Genomic DNA, 20503 nt, shown 5'->3' with positions numbered 1-20503 from the left:
TGAGCTCGGGATGCCGATGGCTTGAACTGAACTCAAGACTTGTAGGAGTGCTGGAGGTAAATCAACGGAAATTCAGTATCTCTGAGGCAGGGTTGGTGCCAGAATAAGTGTTAGAAGGAGACGTTAGTGTAACATGGAAGGGGGGGGGGGGGCACCGATATGCATTAATTCACTCGTGGGGGGGGGAGGGGGTTGGCTGGTGGACTACCTGCCAAACGGACGTAAACCTCCTCCGTCCCTTTGACGTAGCAGCCGAAGGCACGTTTTTTATTGCGTGGACAGTCATTAGCATGTGCTAGCAAACTTTGACACACGCTAGTGATGCCGGTGGGGACGGGTCTGATGGCGAGTGATGGCTGCAAGAATATGGGAGAGTGCAGTACCTCGCTGGAGGGGACATTGCCAGTGAATGCCCCTCCCCTTGGCACCAACCCTGCTCTGAGGGGACTCTTGTTTGCTTCTCTTTATCCGGAAGGGGCGCCTGGCAATACTAATGGCGGATTTTTGTCTTCCTTATGGCAGATTCATGATTTATGGCAGATTCATGATTTCAGCAAGAACCCGTATACCCCATGGAAGAATTGAAAGTAGTTGACAGAAACCTCTGAATATCCTTGTTTAACTATTCAGTTGTGGACTTCAGAATTCTTCCAAGATAATAATGATTGTCAAAGTTATTTTTCCCATGAGGTCATTGCCAATTCTGGGCTGCTATTTTTGTTTGCATGCTCAGTGAAGCTTTAGACGGCAAATACCACTTGTCAGCAGAAAATGATGGCCTGGGTCCCATCGTGAAGTTGGGTTATGTGTGTTTTATGTGGACTCCTCTGAGAGCTGGCATTGAATCAGTGGGTTAAATGGCCTCCTTCGATGTTAGAAGATGTGGAAACAAGAGGATAGAATGATTTCATTTCTCTTTGTACTATTCTCTCCTCCCCAAAGTAAGATTTAATCAGATAATTTCATCAGGGTACAGTTTTTTCCCCCCAACAGTTATCAAGTTCTTGCACATTATTACCCTAACCCTAACCATAAACTGCTCCAGGATCATGAAATCTCTACTGAAATAATTCCTTGACAAAGGGCCCAGGCCCGAAACGCTGGTTACATAGTTTTACCCCCTATGGACCTTGCAGGACCTGCTGAGTTTCTCGAGCAATTTATTCGCTCTGATCACAGTATCTGCTGACTTACTTGTTTCACTCCATCAAAAGATTTATCTACATGACTGAATTATCACTTTTTTCTTGCATTAGCTGCAGCTGTGAATATATATTTATCTATCCTTTTATATTCATCGCCTCTGTCCTGGCAAAATTTAATTTATATGCTGTGCAGTTGGTCTACCTTACATACTATTTGGCTGCGGCAAGCAAGAATTTTGCTGCACTCAGTATATCGTAGTTGTGTAATGACCAGTAAATTCAAATCCTGATCGTTGGCGCTGTAAAGGTGTTGCGCTTACCACGGTGCCACCCAACATTTGCTCTTCAAAAGATGTGAATACCCACTCAAAAAACACCACCCCATTTATTTTATATTATCTCAAATGCACTTTGTTACCCTCTCCATGGATGAGGTCCATGTTTCTGTTGCCTTCCTTTGTTGTACCATGACACATAATGCTCTCAGCTAGGGAATTTCCTTCATTAGCTTCTCCACCGCTTTGTGTTCTAATCCAGATGGCACTCACTGTAGCTGGATGAAGGTGACAAAGAAGGGAGAAGGGTTTTTGCTTTTTGGATCTCCCCTGCCAGTTCCCAATACTTGCCTCTCTCACACTTCATGAGAGGCTAATTCTGTACTGACTGTACTGGTCCGTGAGGGTTGCAGTAAGGACAGGCAAGTGCGGAGGGTGGGCTCAGGAGTGGGGAGTAGAGACAGGAAAGAAAATGGTATGAGGGAAGGGAAGATAGAGGTTGTGTGAGAAATCGGGAGAGAGGATTGAAGGTGGGGAAGGGAAGAGGAAGATGATGGTAAATCTGTCGAATTTGTTGTCACATTTGGAGGCCATCTTGGAGAAGATTTAAAGCACAGGTTGATGGGTCCTTGATTAGTCTGAGCATCAAAGGCTTTGGGGAGAAGGTAGGAGAATGGGTTTGAAAGGGGGAATACATCAGCCATGATTTGAGTGGCCCTAATTCTGCTCCTAAGTCTTATGGTCCCACCTAGTCATTCATAAACAACAAAACATCTCATTTTTTAAAAATCAAACTTCGCACACTGTCCTTGCCGCCAATGGAGTCTTGGCACTCAGCTGAACGATTTGCCCTCCGCCGGGTTGAGATTCTGGGTTGCCCGGAAGTCGGATGGGGCCGGATCCGCGGTGTGCGGCCGACCAGGTCGCTCCCTTTTCGGTAGGACCTCCAGCAGCGTTCAGAAATGTCACAAGCTGGGACTGCATGGTTGTTCACCTGTCTGCTTGTCATTTCAATAAGCTCATTTCCTCGGATTTTCACCAGTACCGTAAATACAGACTATGTTCATTTGAAGACAGATGTGCTGGGAACATTCTGGCCTAAGGGTCCAGGCACAGTTACAACAGAAGAGGTTGTTAGACACTAAATGATGCGTTTTGTTCAAATCGATTGCACGGAGACAATATATGTTCAGCTCATCTCAAGTTATCCGAGTGGGGTGTCAGCAATTCCAGTGGCCTGTTGAGTCGATAAAAGAGGGTTTAATTGTTATTGAGGGGGAGAAGAAAGCACTGGCAGTCAAAGAATTATTACAGTTGAATCAAGTTTCATTTTAATATTGACAGCATGTTGCAAAACGTTTCTGATTTTATTCTGACATCTTTTCTTTATTGGAATCATACCTATAGGGCCGTTGTTTTGTTAATGAATGCTTCTTATTTTAGTTGTATTCTTCTCACCATTCCCCTGATTTAAATTTAATTTCAGTTTTCTTTTTATTGCATGGGGACTTTGATTCTACAGCACAAAAGATTTGATGGCTTCTCACTTTGCTCCCCACTGTGTTGAAAGAGAATTAGTTTATTAAAATGGAAACTGACCATTTGCGTATTGGAACGCTACAATAAGGGGTGTATGAGATCCAATGGCCTTTGGTGCTGAAGTAACAGACCTTAACCCTGATGATAAATCTCAGCAGGAATGGCCAGTATATCATTAGTCCTTTCCTCAGGGCAGCCCAGCATTCAGCAACAAATGATTTCAGCGAAGCACAAAACCAATGAACACTGCTTGCTTTGCAATGAGATTTTTTTTCTCTCTCACCTCGTGTTTGATGTTATCTCAGCCATGCTGCCACTGTGTGCTCTTGCATTTATTTTGAAAACACAGTACAAGCCAATTGATCATGCGTTTTGGAGGGTGGGGAGGAAACCGGAGCAACCAAGGAAAACCCATGCAGATCCCAGGGTAAACGTGCAAACTCCTTTCAGACAGCACTGGATTCAAACCTGGGTCGCTGGCGCTGTAATAGCATTGTGCTGCCCTGTGGTGAATCCCTGCTGAGCTGCCAGTCTCCCTTTCGCCTAGCCTTGCCTTACTGACATTGGCCGTGTATTTATCTGTACCATTAAAGACACTCCCCTTGGGTATAACTGTATATGCACCCATTGTCTTTCATTATTGTACCATTAGTTTCTGCTAATAAAAGCCATGATTATTGTTTGACCACATCGTCTTTGTCTATTTCATTAACTGGCACTTCAAGCCCTCAGTGCTTGAAGGCATTAAAGTCCCCTTTGTTATCTGTGCCATGAACATTATCCTTTCCACACAAGTAGAAGCCATTCAGCCTAATAAGTCCATGCCAGCTCCCAGCAGAACAATCCCACCAATTTCACATGCTTTTCCTCCATACTCCAGAAACCTGCGTTCACTCTCATAAAGTCCACCAACTTTCAGAGCTACACTCAGAGCTCATTCCCTGTAGCTGATTAACCCACCCCATTTCTTTAGGATGTGGGAGGAATCTCGAGCACCCAGAGGAAGCTGATGCAAATGTGCATCGGAGGTCAGGGTCAGAGTGCAGTTTCAGATGTCCCTTTAGAACAGAGAAGAGACGAATATTCTTCATCCAGAGAGTGGTGAATCTGTGGAATTCACTGCCACAGATGGCTGTGGAAGCTAAGTAATTGGGTGGAGATTAATATGTTCTTGATAAGGAAGGGTGCCAAAGGTGTTGGAGAGTAGACAGGAGAATGGTGTCGAAAGGAAAATGCATCAGTTGTGGTTTCAATAGTGGAGCAGGCTGGATGGGGGAACGTTCTGCTCCTCCGTCATATGGTATCTGGGTCACTCAAGCATGGAGACAATGGAGCTAAATGCCATGGTCCTGCTCCTAGCTCCTTGGAATTCTCCAATTATTTGAGGGAATTAAAGTCACCTTTGTGATGTGCCTCAGATGGGGATGGCATGGAGGGGTCAGGGCTACAGAGTGTTGGTCCATGACATTATAAAATCTTGCTCTAATCTCTGAGCTTTGCATGTGGAACCTGAACAGGCCACCTTCATCTTGTCAATTTTATTTTCAGCTTGTCCACCAGGGTCCTATAAGTCGTCGGCTCAAGAAACTGGATGCTCCTGGTGCCCTGAGCATAGTTACACTGAAGAGCCGGGATCTGCCCTGTGCTACTGTAAGGATGACCACTACAAGCTGACTTCGGACCCTGCACCAGCCCCCTGCACCAGTAAGTCTACCGGTAATGATTACTTCTTGCATGTGTTGATGGAAGTTCTTCTCTGACCACTGCCTCCTGTCACATACAGGAGGACCAGAAGGCGGGCAGGGGGGACGTGGAGGAGCTAAAGAAGGAGAAAGCCGGTTGGAGAACCCTGACACCCTTCTTTGGCTCCCCAATGTCCTGGTGGGAAGTGACCAAGAGGTTCTTCAGCCTCAAAGGTGTTCAGAGGGCAGGGCAGAGCTGAGCCAACTCCAGACTGGCCTGCAACAACTCCTCCTTCTGCAGCCAAGAGGGGTGGAAGTAAGGGAAGAACACCAAGAGGGGAAAAGCCAGCAAGCCTTGCTATTCACCTCAGAGTCCTCCAAGATCATTTTCACAGTGGAGCAAGATGAGACGGGCTCACATTTCCATAAGGTTCACTGAGGGAGCTCTGTGATCCACAGCCTTGAGGAAGAGGACGGCTCAGTCACATCCTCGCAGATGGGCAGTCAGAGGATCGGCAGATCCTTTTATGTCAGCCTGTGTGACACTAAGGCTACAGACAGAATTACCTCCCAAAACTTCCTGTCCTGTATCACGGAGGTCTTAGATGAGAGCACAGGGAATGTCTAGATCAGCCAAATGATTCTGGGGGAGCTGATGGACTCTGTCTCTTCCTTTGAGTCAGGTAAGACTCCTGGAAGCGTTGGCCTACTGGCTGAGTTGTACATGACCCTGTGGGACTGGGTGAGCCTGGATCTGCTGGGAAGTATACCACGCTATTCTCCTGGCAGGAAGCATGTCAGACTCCATGAAGAATGGCATAATCGGGGGGGCGTGGCAAGATGGTGTAAGGATCAGACGTGCCTTCCAGTCGTCTCCTGACTCTATCTTATTGTTTTGTCTAGAAATGCCCGTTAAAATTCTTTAAAAGTTTAGATCATTTCAGTGCTGTTAATTTAACTTATGATGGTACAATTGGTGTAAATAATGATGATGTTAGTTTAAGATAAGTGAGAGTTGGGGGAGAGAATTGGATAGGCACTATTTCCTGAAAATCATCTGCTACATGTGAGCTATCTCACACCCATTTTTTTTGGGAGTTACCGCATTGCGCGGTTTAGACGGGAGGGGGTATTTTTAATCTCCTACCCGTTTTTTTTCCTTTTCTTTTTGTATTATTAGATTAAAGAGTGAAGGGGTTTTTTTTTGTTTAAATATAAAAAAAAGCATAAGAAAGTATTTGATTGTTTAAAAAACTAAAAATTGATGTGGTTTTTTTGTAAAGTTTATTCAGTAGATAAGGAATATTTGAAATTTAAATATGAATGGGATGGATAAGTTTTTTTTAATTTTTTCTTTAACTTTAAGGTGAAAGGAGTGGTAATTCTGGTGTATATTATTTTGCTATTTTAGTTATAGAACGAAGGGAATAATGGTGAAAATTATAAATTGAATTGTACAATTCTTAATGAGGCTTGAATTTTGTTTGTGGTTTATGCTCCATTTGTTGAAGATATAGATTTTGTTGTAGATGTGTTTTTATTATTTGGATATCTGAATTTTAACGTAATGATTGGGGAGATTTAAATGTGGTATTGGAGCTTTTATTGGATAACTATTCAAGAGTAAAAGGGAAAAATGGTGGAAGAGTACTAAAATTGAATTGTACAATGCTTAATGAGGTTTGAATTTTGTTTTAAGATGGTGGTTTATGTGACTAATATGATGATAGATGTGAAGTTAGTTGATATTTGGTGAAGGTTTATCTCTATAGAGAAAGTTTTTTTTTCAACTTTTTTTTCATGCTACAATTTTTTTTAAGATTTGATTATTGTTTAAGAATTTTTGATAATGTTACTAACTTTACTAATTTTTTATATTAAGTTTGAGTTAAATATATGTTTCATCTTAACTCCATTTGTTAAATATATGCATTTAAGTTTGATTTAAATATGTTTTTTATGTCTGATATCTTAGTATTAATTACTTTTCTTTTTGTTAGTATTTTAATCGGTTATGTTTTTGTTTTTTTTGTAAGTGGGTTTTTTTTCTTACATATATTATTAACTTTATTAATTCTTCACTCTTTATTTTGCGGGGAAAGGGGGGGTTGGACTAATTTGAGTTGGGTTATTAATGTGTAATAATTATTGGGGAGGGTATAGTTTATTTAGAGTACTGATAGTGTATTGCAATTTTATTATTTTATTCTTAATTTTTTTTAATGTAATCCTATATGTTATTCATGTTATAAAATCTTAAATAAAGTTAAAAAAAAAAGAATGGCATAATCATCCTCATCTGCAAACAGAGGGGGCGGAGGGTATCAGAAATTGGAGACCTATTTAATTTCCTTTGCGGCAAAGTTTTTCCATGGCAACACCATCGACCACAAGACCATTAGGCGGTGGTCAGCAGGGAACATCCTGCAGAAACTGAGAGTGGAGGACTCGATGGATCTGGTGGGATGACCGTCCAGGTCATCTGGCGGAATATCTCACGAACAAGCACCGGGGCTTGGCCTGGCTGGTGATGAAGGTGGTCCTCCCAGTCAGATCCTTCCTGCAAGACCAGAACATCACCCTCCAGGCAAGCTGTCCTCGAGATGGCTGCGGTGGGGTGGAGACCGACGTCCACCTCTTTGCCAAATGCAGATTCATAAGGAGGGTGTGGAGAGGGATGCAGGGGTCCTTGTCACGGTTCATCCCCAGCAGCAGCGTGACAGAGGGCTCCCTGCGGGCTGTTCCCAGGGACACATGCTGAGTCCAACATCCGAAACTGCTGGAATACCACCAACTCAGTGAAATACGACCTTTGGTCGGCCCGAAACCTGCTGGTCTTTCAGCCCGCAGTGATGGCGGTGAGGAGGTGCTGCCGACTGGCACATTCCAGGCTGCAGGAGTACGTGCTGAGGGGTGCGCTGACGCTCGGTGCAGCCAACATGAGGGCGCTGTAGGAAAGGAGTACAGTTTATACCCACCCCCCAATTGCGGGCTCTGTGGGGCTGACACTGAGGGAGGGGAAGTTCCTTAAACCAACAGAGAGGGAGTGGGGGGAGGAAAATTAAGGTGCCACATGGGTGATAATGGAGCATGAAGGGAGAAGGTAAAATGTACTGTGATGAGATAATTATCACCAGGTAAAGTTATTTGAACAATTCCTTTTTCTTGTATTTTAAATAATTGATGTGATATTGGAAGTGATGAACAGTTTCTTTCCTGTAAGGTATGGAATTTATTATGAATAAAGTATATTTTTGAAAAAAGGTGTTGATGGAAGGAAAGTAAATGCATAAACCTATTCATTTTTCCTGTCATAGAATCAAATGAAACAGAAGTAGACCCTTCAGCCCATTGAGATGGTGCTTGCCATCAAGCAAGCATCCACTTGCATTAAGCTGACACTAATTTTATTCTTCTCACATTCTCAACAACTGCCCCTGGTCTCCCCCCCTCACCCCCAAATATCTTCCCACTCGCCTATGTAAAAGAGAAAATTTGCAGTGGTCTGTTAACTTACCAACCAGCACTTATTTGGGCTGAGGGAGGAAATTGGAGCTCCTGAAGTCACAGAGAGGATGAGAAGCTCCACCCCGAAGGGACAAGTTTCAGGATGGAGCTCGGATCTCTCGCTCTGTGGGTCAGCTCCTCTACAACTTGCACAACTATGCTTCCACCAGCCAAGATTCAAGATTCTCTTATTGCCGTAGAACAGGTGTAATATTACACAAAATTGCAGTTAATCTGCTTTAAGGGTCACTGAGTGTCGGTGGCTTCGCCTCTATTGTTACCATAGCCTCTGTGGCCAGGCAGACTTCAGTCCAAACCATCAGCACCCTGATTAACAGATCCAAAACTCGGCATCCTCTCTCAGCTTGGTTCCAATATCTGGTACCCCTTCAGACGGTCCTCAAGCTAATGCCCAGCAGTCCGCAGCTTGGTGTAAGTCCTTTGACTGCAAGTCACTCGCTTAGTGGGCAGTGTTTAAAAAGTATTGTTACTGATCCCTGTGTCAACACTGCCCTTTCCTGAAACATTTAATGGACCACACAATTCCTTAGCATCCATCACACAAGGCATTGGGCTACTTGCGTATTTGGCTCCAGATTTTATTCCCTTTCTACTTTAGCTGAGGTTTTATAGTCCCTCTCCAGACTCTCCAATAGTTTTCCATGCTCTGAAATGTCTTTCAGACTATTTGAAATATTGTGGGAATGACGACTTTCCAATTAAATTATTTCTGTCCTTTCAATCTATAAAGAGCAGTGATTCTTAACCTTTTTCTTTCCACTCACATACCACTTTAAATAATCCCTATGCAATTGGTGCTCTGTGATTAGTAAGGAATTGCTTAAAGTGAGATGTGAGTGGGAAGGGAAGGTTGGAAATCACTGCTCTAGACCCAGTTGTTACTGAAATATTTTGCTTGAGAAAAATTGTCATTGGTCCATTTTCTTTGGAGTCAATGAGGAACGATTAAAACATTGGGTTTCAAACTTATTCTTTCTATCCACATCCCATCTTAAGTAATCCCTTACTAATCACAGAGCACCTATGGCATAGGGATTACTTAAAGTGGGATGTGAGTGGAAAGAAAAAGGTTGAGAACCACTGGCTTAGAGCTTCTTATTTTGAATATTTTATTTTAATTTTCATAGACTTGTAAAATTCAAACAAACCATTTAATATTTTTTTAACATTCATGTAACATACAGAGTCTGGATTTAGCCCCCTCCCTCGTCAACTGAAAGTTCCATCAATTAAATTACATGATACAATTAAATTAAATTAGAAAGAAAGTAAAAAAACAACTCAAAACGAAAATGAAAGAAACACGTCACCTGCATCACGTCCCACTTCTTGAATCACATTCATTTCCCTTCTGGGATGGATTGCTACAGTACCCCTTTTTTTTGGGGGGGGGGTGGGTGGACTAATCAGTCTGATGCTTCCTTTAAGCAGATCCAGTAGGCAGGGCTGTCAATTGTCAACAGCGCTGTTCATACTGGCAATTGCGGCAGAAGTAGTTCAGCGGGATCCAGGAATAAAGGAGCTCAGGGTGGGCTGGCGGAATTCAAAATCAGCCTTTACCCTGATGATGTGTTAGTATATTTGACACACCCAGGGTGGAGGGGGTTGGGGAGGGGGCATTGGCCAGGCTAAGGACCATACTGGAGGATTATGGGAAGTAAATCTGGACCAAAGTGAGATTATACCTTTGACGAAGTGGGATTATAGACAATATTGAGTTTTTAAAAATATTTTAAAACCACATCTACAATTATTAATGGATAAATTGAAAAAGAATACATATATAAATGTACCCTAGTCCCTCCCCACCGAACCTTAACATAAGAAAAAAAAGGAAAGAAGAAAGGAGAATGCATAAAAAAAAAACCATCTCATTTCTCATGGTCCTGGGGCTAAGGGTTACCAGTGAGATGGGTTTTCAGAGAGTCCTTCAAATTTTCAAACCAACACATTGTAGGTGTGGGTTCGATATTTTCAAAAAGAAATGATATTTATTACACATATTGAGCTTCTTGTTGACCACCAGTGTGAACTGTGAAAATGTGAAAAATAGATTCACAAGAAAATACTGACATAATAGTGTCTTGGTGTGATTTGGAATCTGCAGTTGCATTGCAAGTGAATATTGAAATGTGCTCCGGAAAGTTCAGGATTCAGGGAAAAGGCAAAGACAAGCTGATAATTATATTATTGACTTCTCTGTCTCTCAGACCTTTGAGCTCAATTATTGGGAACATAAATTGGAGCTGCTTGTCTGTCTTTTGATTGATGGAAAAGACTAAACCTGGGCATTACCATCATCCTGGGGAACCATGTTCACTTCAGCATTCGATCGTTTTTACCATTCAATTGGCTGTATAATTATCAGCATTATTCAAGGTCACTCAATCCTTTGAAAAGCACCCTTCTTGTATTGGCAATCTCAACACAATCCACAGAGATCAAGTTGTAAAATGATCACAAGAAAAGTCAACCTGTTAAATATACCACTTCCTTCTTCAAGTGCTCCTTGTGAAAATAGGTAGGAAGGAGTCCTTTAAAAATCCTTATAACTCAATGGTATCTCATTGCCAATTTAAAGGTGCCAGATACTGATATTGAATTTCCTGATAATGGAAGTCGACCTCCTTAGTATATTGGTTACTGGATGAGGCTGTGTGTGATTGTGGATACTGATACTGAGTAGCTCAATATTGTACCCCTTTTACACAGAGGATTCAAGCCGGGTATTTTGCACCTTTGAAATGCTTCGCCTAGCTGTGTGAACACGTCAAAAGCAGACTGGGGTATCCAAGCATACCTGGCATGTAGTGTCAGAGATGGAGCACTGAGAAACGGGGCCAGTCTAAATGTTGCCGGGTCAAAAATTAGAAGAGAAGATGATGTCTTTTGCATGCGACGTAAGTGCGGGGATTTTAAAATGAACGGACTTCAGTAACAGCAACGAACTTGGCAATGGTCAGGATACATTCAGCTCTCACTAAGTCTTGAAACTGGGGTGATAACGAGGTCCTTGATCTCCTAACACTCAAGGCACAGGACAAAATTAATTGCCAGGTAGTGGGCATGGTGAAGGATGGCCTAATTTTCAAAAGGCTGGCCACTCTACTCAGAGACCACAGCTTTGGATGGAGCAAAGTCCAGGAAATAACAAAGTTGAAGAGCCTCTGCAAGAAATTTCATCAGGGCGTGGATCATAATGGCAGGAGTGGCAGAGGGTGTCTGGACTGGCCCTTCCATCTGAGGCCCAAGCCACTCTGCCAAACCGGTTGATCTTCTGAGCATCATGGAGGACCCAACTTCTCCCCAACCCATTCCTGCTGCATCTCCCGCCAGCAGGCAGCATTGTTGATGCTGGAGAAATTAATAGCCTGGTGAAAGATGCTACCATTAGAATTGTTTGAACTGCACCTCACGATCAGCCAGGTAAAAAAATTATTTTGGTTTGTGATTAACATCTAACTTGTGTATCTTTTTGAGTGTGTTTGCCCATAAGGACCATGTGATAGTACAGATTCTATCACCAATATGTATATGCACATATATACAGATGGTAGTGTAGGATGACTGTGATTGGCTGAGAATGTAGCCACACCTACTGGCAGGTCTTAAAGGATTGCTCCTAGTTAGACCAGGTCATTCTGGACTGGTCGACCTACTTATGATATGCTCCAGTCTTTTAGTTCATAAAAGCCTTGGTTTGGATCAACAAGCCTTTGGTTCTTTCGACATGCATTACAGGACCTGTCTTGCTAATGTCACTTGTGGTGTTGTTCTCTAGAAAGCCAGCCACCACCAATAAAAGTAGAAACCCACTAAGGGGCAGGTCATCACAAAGGACGTAAGGGATCTGCTGGTTTCAATGGACAATGAGGAGGTGGAGAGAGAACAGCGTCATCTGTAAAGGCAGCGGAAACATGAGGAGAGGATGTGGAGAGAAGGGCAGGAGGCAGAGAATGCAGCATGGGCAGCACATCAGACGAATGTTCTGAGCACCGTGCTCAAAGGCATTCAGCAGGAGATGAGGCATCAGGCCTCACTTCTGCCAGAGCTGATTTCACTCATGGCTGCCCCTGTACAACAGTGCCCTTCTCGCTGTCCACACCACCAAACTCCCGCACCCCAATACAGTGCTCCTCCATCCTCGAGGCACCGTTACTATTCCTTGCCACATGACAATATCAGCTTTGTCCAGACGGATGAAGGATATGAGTCATCTTGTCCAGATTCCTCCAGCTGCTGAAGTGATTTAAAATTAATCCACTCTGATTTGTGCCTTTTACCACTTTTGAACGCTGTAATAGGTCTTTTTACTTTGCACAGTTGTAAATCATCATTTCCCGTTGTTTTGTGCACTTTATTTTTTATTGTTCTTTACATATTTTCTGACATGTACCACAAACATTTACTAAAAGGCGTTATTTGTTGGCTTCATCAGCTGACGTTCACACAGTGCACATAATCAGTTTACAGAATGAGTTTGCAGAATGGACATAATAGCTATACGCTTCGCCTGGTGCCTGTGTGCTTCTGCACCCTGATAAGCCACTTGTTCAGGCTCAGGGAGATTGGGCAGCTCAGTGTTCTACTCCGGCAAGAAGCGCTCCTTGTTGAGTTGACGTATATTGTGCAGATCACAACGGGCAACATCAGCGTCTAATACGAAAGCGGTACAAAGATCAAATCGCTTGGCCAGGCCCCTCCAGCATCCTTTGAGACATCCAGAAGCATTCTCTACCACCATCCTTGCCAAACTTAATTGGTAGTTAAAGTTTCACTGGCGTTGATCAAGTGCATGGGGGTTAGTGAACCCCTTCATCGGCCACTTCCTGAGGAGGTAAGCTGGGTCTCCAATTAGATATATAGTGATTTCCACTCGTTTATAGTTCTGGATTTCTGTGGGCTGATTAAGGTAGATTTATAAAAACTTTATCCAATCTCTGAAATCACAAACAATCAGTTAAAGCCCACTTTACAATAACAGGATAGAACCAGACCCTTGAACTTGTCAAAAGTTTCATTTGAAGTAGTCAGTCAGCCAGCCATTCCTTCAGTTTAATATATAAACATCTCATTGTCTTTACATCTTGTATGGTTACATGTGATGATAAAAACATGATTTATTACATGATCCACACATACATTACAGTGCAGTGGGAAGAGGTCCCCACCTTGATCTTCGGCCTTTCTGTAGATGGGTGAGTTGGCTAAAACTCGAGCATCATGCGTGCGGCCAGGCCAATCCAGGTACATGTCTGTGAATCTGGAAAAACAAAGGAATGAGTGTATGGATCGACAAATGAAACCCTGACTGAGAAAGACGGATAATTGTAACTCAGCCCGAGATCCTTACCAGCAGTTGTAGTCAACAACAGGTTGAAGAACAATCGAGTACCACCCTTTCCAATTGCAGTAGGCTTGTGCGTTGCTATGGGGAGTGATGATGGGAATGTGTGTGCCATCAATGGGCACCAGCACACATTGGAATCCCCCTTACTACAAATCCGTCCATTGTCTCCTGGAGATGTGCTCAAGTAACCTGGCATGCCAACACACACACACACTGTGATAAGACTGACAACAAAAATACAACTGATGGATTGATATTCATATACCACCACAAAGCAATGGGCGAGTCTAAGCCAAGGTTCCAGAGGCTGTCTCCATTTTGTTATCTTGTGCCTCAGGTGAGGGTCAATGAGTTCCAAGACAAAGTAAAAAACTGTTCCGAGACATATGAAAGTGACTCCACCGCTCTTCTTCATCAAAATTGTTGAGGACATTAGACCAGAACACAGAACCCTCTGGTCTCTCTCACTCTCTCTCCACTCTGCATTTTTCTATCATAGACCAGCACAAAGTGACTTGGAAGAATCAAACGTCCCAGTTTATGGTGTCTAAGGTCCACGTGCCTTCTTCAAACTGCTCCTTGCTTCCCTTCACATCCTCCTCGAAAGCTTTACTGATCACACAAAAAATGCTGTTCACATGATTGCAACATTGCATGCTTTATAAAGTTGATTGCGACACGCAGAAGATTTGCTTTCTTTCTAAGATTGCCAAAATGTACATGGCTGTTCCACCAACATTATTGTGTTCAGAGGAATATCACGTGGCTGTGCCACACGTCCCGCCTCTTTTGCTTCAACAATCTGGCTTGCTGTGTAAAAGGACTCACAGATCCCGCTTTTCTTCTGTTCCGCGTGAATAAATGGGGAACCACTGTTTTAATCGTACTTCATTGACTCATTATGTGCATGGTTTCATAACTCCAAAGGAAATGGGCCAAATATTTCAGTAACAATTTGGTCTTGAGCAGTGGTTCTCAATCTTCCCTTCCCACTCACATCCCACCTTAAGTAATCCCTTACTGATCACAGAGCACCAATGGCATAGGGATTACTTAAAGTGGGATGTGAGTGGAAAGAAAAAGGTTGAGACCCACTGTGATAAAACTCTTTAAAACACTCATTTAAAAAGCAGTGCAAATTAAAAAAAATTGGATGGAAAATAAAAACAGGAGAAAAGATCAAGAAAGAGACAAGGCAGTTTCCAACATTCCTCCACATCTCTCAGAGAAAACAGTTCATGGCCCAAGTGTCCACCTTAATGATTATGATGCGATGTGTAAATCAAAGTTAACAGATTCCTTGAAAATGAAACAAACACATTTTCCCACCGTGTGTGAAATTTTTAGCATTCCCTTGCTATTTTCCATCTTTTCGGTTCCACCCAAGTTTAATCAACTGAGGTAAATGTGTTTTTCTTTTAAATTTCGTCTATGAGTAAAATTTCAACGGTCAGTCTAGTAGTTGTTCAAAATGGCAGCGGCATCCAGTATTGAAACTAAGAAGTGCAATGTACGTTCAGTGCAATTTATTGTGAGAGACTATATTCTAATGGGCCATATTCCATTTTATTTTTAAAATACTCCCTGAGCCCCTTAGAAATGAGCAATGGGCTGCAGTTGGCCTGGGGGCCTTAGTTTGACCATCCCTGGAGTACACTGAAGTGAGTGCGCTGAAGGGTGAAGAGTGAAAACTATACAGTGCGCTTAACATTGTTGCTCTGTTCGATTTCTTTTACAGAACCTCCCTCTGCTCCCCGAGCCCTGGGTTACAGCACCAGGCAGTCAGCAGTGCGCCTTGACTGGGAGCCCCCAAAGGACAGTGGGGGTCGAACAGATGTCACCTACAATGTCCTGTGCAGTGTGTGCATGACGATAACTCAGAGTTGTGAGCCGTGTGACAGTCAAGTCGGGTTTCTGCCCCAGCAGCTGGGATTGGTCAACACTGCCGTCACTGTAGTTAACCTGTTGCCCTACATCAACTACACCTTCAGAGTGGAAGCTGTGAATGGTGTGTCGAACCTGAGCCATTCTCCACGGAGATATGTGGAAATTACCCTGATCATCAGCCAAGGTGGTAAGTACGACATTTTCCCCAGAAAGTTTATGTTGGTATCCTTTAAATGATTACAAGTTTGATGCTTTCAACAAACATTATATTTTCTGATTATTTTAAAGGCTCGTGTAACTATTGCTCCTTGTTGTTCAGCAACATTAGAACCAGGTTTCTGACAGCTAATTGATGGAACCATACATCTGTTGGACCACCTAGGTTACAGTGACATATCACGTCACTGGACAACGAAGAGTTTGCTTCCTCAATACTTTTGGGTGTATTTTATGGATTTTGGACTAATGATGAAAACCATCTTCCAATTTTCCTATCATGTACCTTCTTTTTAAGATCTAACCTGTTTTTGTGATTTCTTGTCATATTTTAAGTCTACTCGTATATAAGCTTCTTTGGTTAGTCCAAACGTGCCTGGGCATGCACTTAGTACAGGTTTATAAGGCAAATATTGTCTTATGCCTGGTCAGGATAGACAGGCTATAAAAGCAGCTTGCATATACAGATGCTGTGCATTACATTGAGACTGATTGAATGCATGTTGATCCACCTGATCTTCAGGCAATAGCACAGTGAGTGCATTTAACAATAGCTTTTATTGTCTTTGGGAAGATTCAATACAGCAGAAATGTCTGGCTAATATCACAACAGCTGAGATACATGCTGTTACATTTGTGATGAGTATACGCTAAAGGGTCAAAGATGCAGCGTGACTCCTCTCATTAAGAAAACCTATGAGCTCTACTTTCTCCAAAGAAAAGATTACATGTAGGAAATGCTGCAGTTGGACATTTGAAGGTATTCTAGAGGTTAACACCTTAACACTTCTTTGTGACAAGTGAATACTGGAAGTTAACAACGGGCTATTGCTCGGGGGTGAAACACACTAGGACTTGGAACGTTAAATCATGCTTCAGGTACGTTTTATGTGGCAGTAATTAAGAACAGTGTGCTCTTCATATTATTTCCTGGAATTGCAGCGATTTTGAGAGAGTTTGTTCTGAACCCCTTTCCAGAGCTGAGAGGATCAAACAGCAGGACCTATCATTGATTGACACCTCCATCTTGGACACTATTTTTCACCCCTCTCTGATTTTTGATTGTGGGTTGTTTGTATCTCAATTTTCTTCCATTCTACCAATGGCTTTCTTGTGTCCAAGAATGGCCAGCAACCTTGCTGGAAAGCAGAAGCTGTCTGATCCTGGTAAAATATTGCTAAACCATTGCAAGCCATTGGTTGAACCAAATGTTCAAGTATGGTAGCAAGATTAGAGTTTTATTCTAAGGGTCTTCATGGAAGCATGAATCATATAGAGATGATTAATTGAGACAATAACAGTGGTTATTGTAAGAGAACCTGGTCATCCCTCTATTCCCTGGTCTGGGAACCTCACTTGATGGAGACGTGCCCACTTCAAGGGTTCAAAATTAAATGGACATAATCTTGAAGAGCCTGCTCCCTCTTTAATCGTGACCCTGTTTCTTCAGCAGTTCAGTGCGTACAGATGCTGGAGAGATACATTCCTCTTTGTGACTGTATGCAGACTGGGCCCTAAACCAGGGTTACAAAGGTAGACTTGACAATCCCACTCTTAGACAGTTTGCCAATACAAAGCAGGGAATCCAAACCAATGCATTCCTGCATTGTACAGTGTGACCAGTGGAATACAATACTTCAAATTATCGAGAATTAGGCCATAGTCATTGAAACAAAAATGTTTCTTTAAATATGATGTTGATGGAGAGATTAGTTGTTTGGAAAAAAATATTAAATAGAATTTAATACAGATAAAATGAGAAGATCTTTAAAAGGAGTTGTAAAAACACAAGAATACTGGAGGAAGTCAGCAGGTCTTGCAACCTCCATAGGAGGTAAAGATCTTTAACCAATGTTTCAGGCCTGATTCCTTCTTCACGGTACCCGAAACGTTGGTTATACATCGTTACCTCCTATGGATGCTGACTTCCTCCAGCATTCTAGGATTTTTACTACAATTGCAGCATCGGCAGATTTTCATGTTTCACTTCAAAAGGCGTCGGGTGAGTTGAAGCATTGGAATCTCGTCGTCAGAGGAATGATAGGAAATATTAAATAATAAAGCTTGTGAGATCATCCCATCCATAAATGTAATATTTGTGGACAAAACTTATGGATGGGAAAAGGAGTTGTGGGAAGAGGCTTGTGTTACATGGATAAGTGGAATCAGATGCTCTGTTTCAGTGTTGTATGTACATGGTATGAAGTTAATGATCAGCCAATTCAAGGAGTGTGTTCAGTTTTGGGTCTTATAGGAAGCATGGAGGGGGTACAAAGATAATAGAGGGTACAGGGGAATTGCTATTGTAATCTTCTGGCAATTTATACATCGATGAATATCAATGGGCAGATGGAAATTCATCCTCACCAAACAACCATCTGCAGTTGGGTAACAGTTGCAAACAATCCATTTCATCAGTTTGATAATGAGATTGAAGAAATAACTTGCAACTGGAAGAACTTTATTGTATGTTTTTCAAAAAAGTGTTGAGTTTCAGAGTCATTTTCAAGAGGATGCAAGTTGAATGGGAAACACAACTCCGAAGAAGTTCTTAAAGTACGGAGATTGAAAGATTATGGGGCACTTTGGCCATAGCTGGATTTGAATAAGCATGTTCACTGAGGCGAAGGAACGAGATTGAAGCCATCTTTGAAAGCAGGTTAAAGGGCAGGGTAATTGAAAAAAATTTGGGAAATTCACGAGCATTAAAAAAAAGGAAGTTTTGTTTGCTGTGAATTCTTTATAGAAGAAAATGTCAAGATTGAAGGGATAAAAGAACCAAATAGTCAAAGCAATAATGGATTTGGAGTCTAACATGAGAGTTAGGTACCAACAACACCTCTCTCAGCCCAGATTCTGACAATTAATGCACATACGCTGGGCTGCACACTTCTTAAATCTCTAAAGCATTTTAATTTGAAGGAGAAGCTAAAGCACAAGCGGTTTAGACACTTCTCCAACATGGCAAAGACACAAGAGCAATTTGTCCGTGAACTACTCTTTGCAGACGATGCAGCTTTTGTTGCCCATTCAGAGCCAGCTCTCCAGCGCATGACGTCCTGTTTAGTGGAAACTGCCAAAATGTTTGGCCTGGAAGTCAGCCTGAAGAAAACTGAGGTCCTCCTTCAGCCAGCTCCCCACCATGACCACCAGCCCCCCCCCCACCACATCTCCATCGGGCACACAGAACTCAACCAGTTTACCTACCTCGGCTGCACCATTTCATCTGATGCAAGGATCAACAAAGAGATAGACAACAGACTCACCAAGGCAAATTGCGCCTTTGGAAGATGACACAAAAGAATCTGGAAAAACAACCACTTGAAGAAACACACAAAGAACAGCGTGTACAGAGCATTTGTCATACGCACGCTCCTGTTCAGCTCCGAATCATGAGTCCTCTACTGGCATCACCTATGACTCCTAGAAACATAGAAGATAGGAGCAGGAGTAGGTCATTTGAACCTTCGAGGCTGCTCCGCCATTCAATGAGATCATGGCTGATCTTAAAGTTCAGTACCCCGACCTCGCCTTCTCTCCGTAACTTTTAATACCCTTATACTGAAGAAATATATCTAATTCCCTCTTAAATATATTTAATGAACCTGCCTCTACTGCCCTCTGGGTAAAGAAATTCCTCCTCATCTCGGTCCTAAATGGTTTGCCTATTATCCTCAAACCATGGCCCCGGGTTCTGGATTTTCCCATCCTTGGAAACATCCCATCTGCATCCATTCTGTCCAGTCCTGCCAGAATTTTATATGTCTCAATGAGATCCCCTCTCAATCTTCTAAACTCCAGCGAGTACAATCCCAATTTGCGCAATCTTTCCTCAAAAGTCATTCCTGCCATTCCAGGTATTAGCCTGGTGAATCACCTCTGCACTCCCTCCATTGCAAGAACATCCTTCCTTAGATAAGGTGACCAAAACTGCACACAATACTCCAGGTGTGGTCTCACCAAGGCCCTGTACAGCTGCAGTACAGGTCCTTGGTGTTCCTATACTCAAGCCCTCTTGATATGAAGGCCAACATACCATTTGCCTTTTTAACCGCCTGCTGTACCTGCATGCTCACCTTCAGAGACTGGTGTACAAGAACCCCTAGGTCTCTCTGCACTTCCCCATCTCTTAATCTATTGCCATTCAAATAATAATCTGCCCTCCGGTTTGTATTACCAAAGTGGATAACCTAACATTGATCCACATTGTAGTGCATTTGCCATGTATCTGCCCAGTCCCTCAATTTATCCAAATCACACTGGAGCTTCCTGACCCCCTCTTCTGTGCACACAACCCCTCCTAGCTTAGTGTCATCTGCAAATTTGAAGATGTTACATCCAATCCCCTCATCCAGATCATTAATGTAAATTGTGAACAGCTGGGGTCCCAGTACAGATCCCTGTGGTGCCCCACTGGTCATCGCCTGCCACTCAGAAAACGAGCCATTTATCCCAACTCTCTGTCTTCTACCTGCCAGCCAGTTCTCAATCCACATCAATACTTTTCCCCCAATCCCATGAGCCTTGATTTTGGAAGCCAGTCGTTTATGCGGGACCTTATCGAAGGCCTTTTGGAAGTCCAGGTACGCCACATCCACTGGCTCTCCCCCATCTATTTTACCTGTCACCATCTCAAAGAATTCCAATAGATTTGTCAAGCACGATTTACCTTTTGTAAATCCATGTTGACTCTGTCCGATCCCTTCTCTGCTAGTCATATGCTCCGCTGTTACATACTTAATAATGGATTCCATCATTTTGCCCACTACTGATGTAAGGCTCACAGGCCGATAATTCCCTGCTTTTCCTCTACCCCCCTTTTTAAATAGTGGGGTAACATTAGCTACCCTCCAATCCATGGGTACTGATCCTGAGTCTATC

General features: G+C 42.7%; 1 protein-coding gene across 1 annotated transcript in view; it reads left to right on the top strand.

The window, feature by feature from the left end:
- Positions 1–20503, top strand: part of LOC138741573 (ephrin type-A receptor 7-like) — a 434573-nt gene that overhangs the window by 193457 nt on the left and 220613 nt on the right. Inside the window, exons 3-4 of the mRNA XM_069895829.1 lie at positions 4508–4663; positions 15258–15593. Of these exons, the coding sequence (XP_069751930.1) occupies positions 4508–4663; positions 15258–15593 (492 nt within the window). The remainder of the gene's footprint in view (positions 1–4507; positions 4664–15257; positions 15594–20503) is intronic.

The sequence above is a fragment of the Narcine bancroftii genome, chromosome 8, assembly GCF_036971445.1.
Source record: "Narcine bancroftii isolate sNarBan1 chromosome 8, sNarBan1.hap1, whole genome shotgun sequence".
In the NCBI taxonomy this organism is placed as follows: Eukaryota; Metazoa; Chordata; class Chondrichthyes; order Torpediniformes; family Narcinidae; genus Narcine; species Narcine bancroftii.
This window is presented reverse-complemented; position numbering and strand designations above follow the sequence as displayed.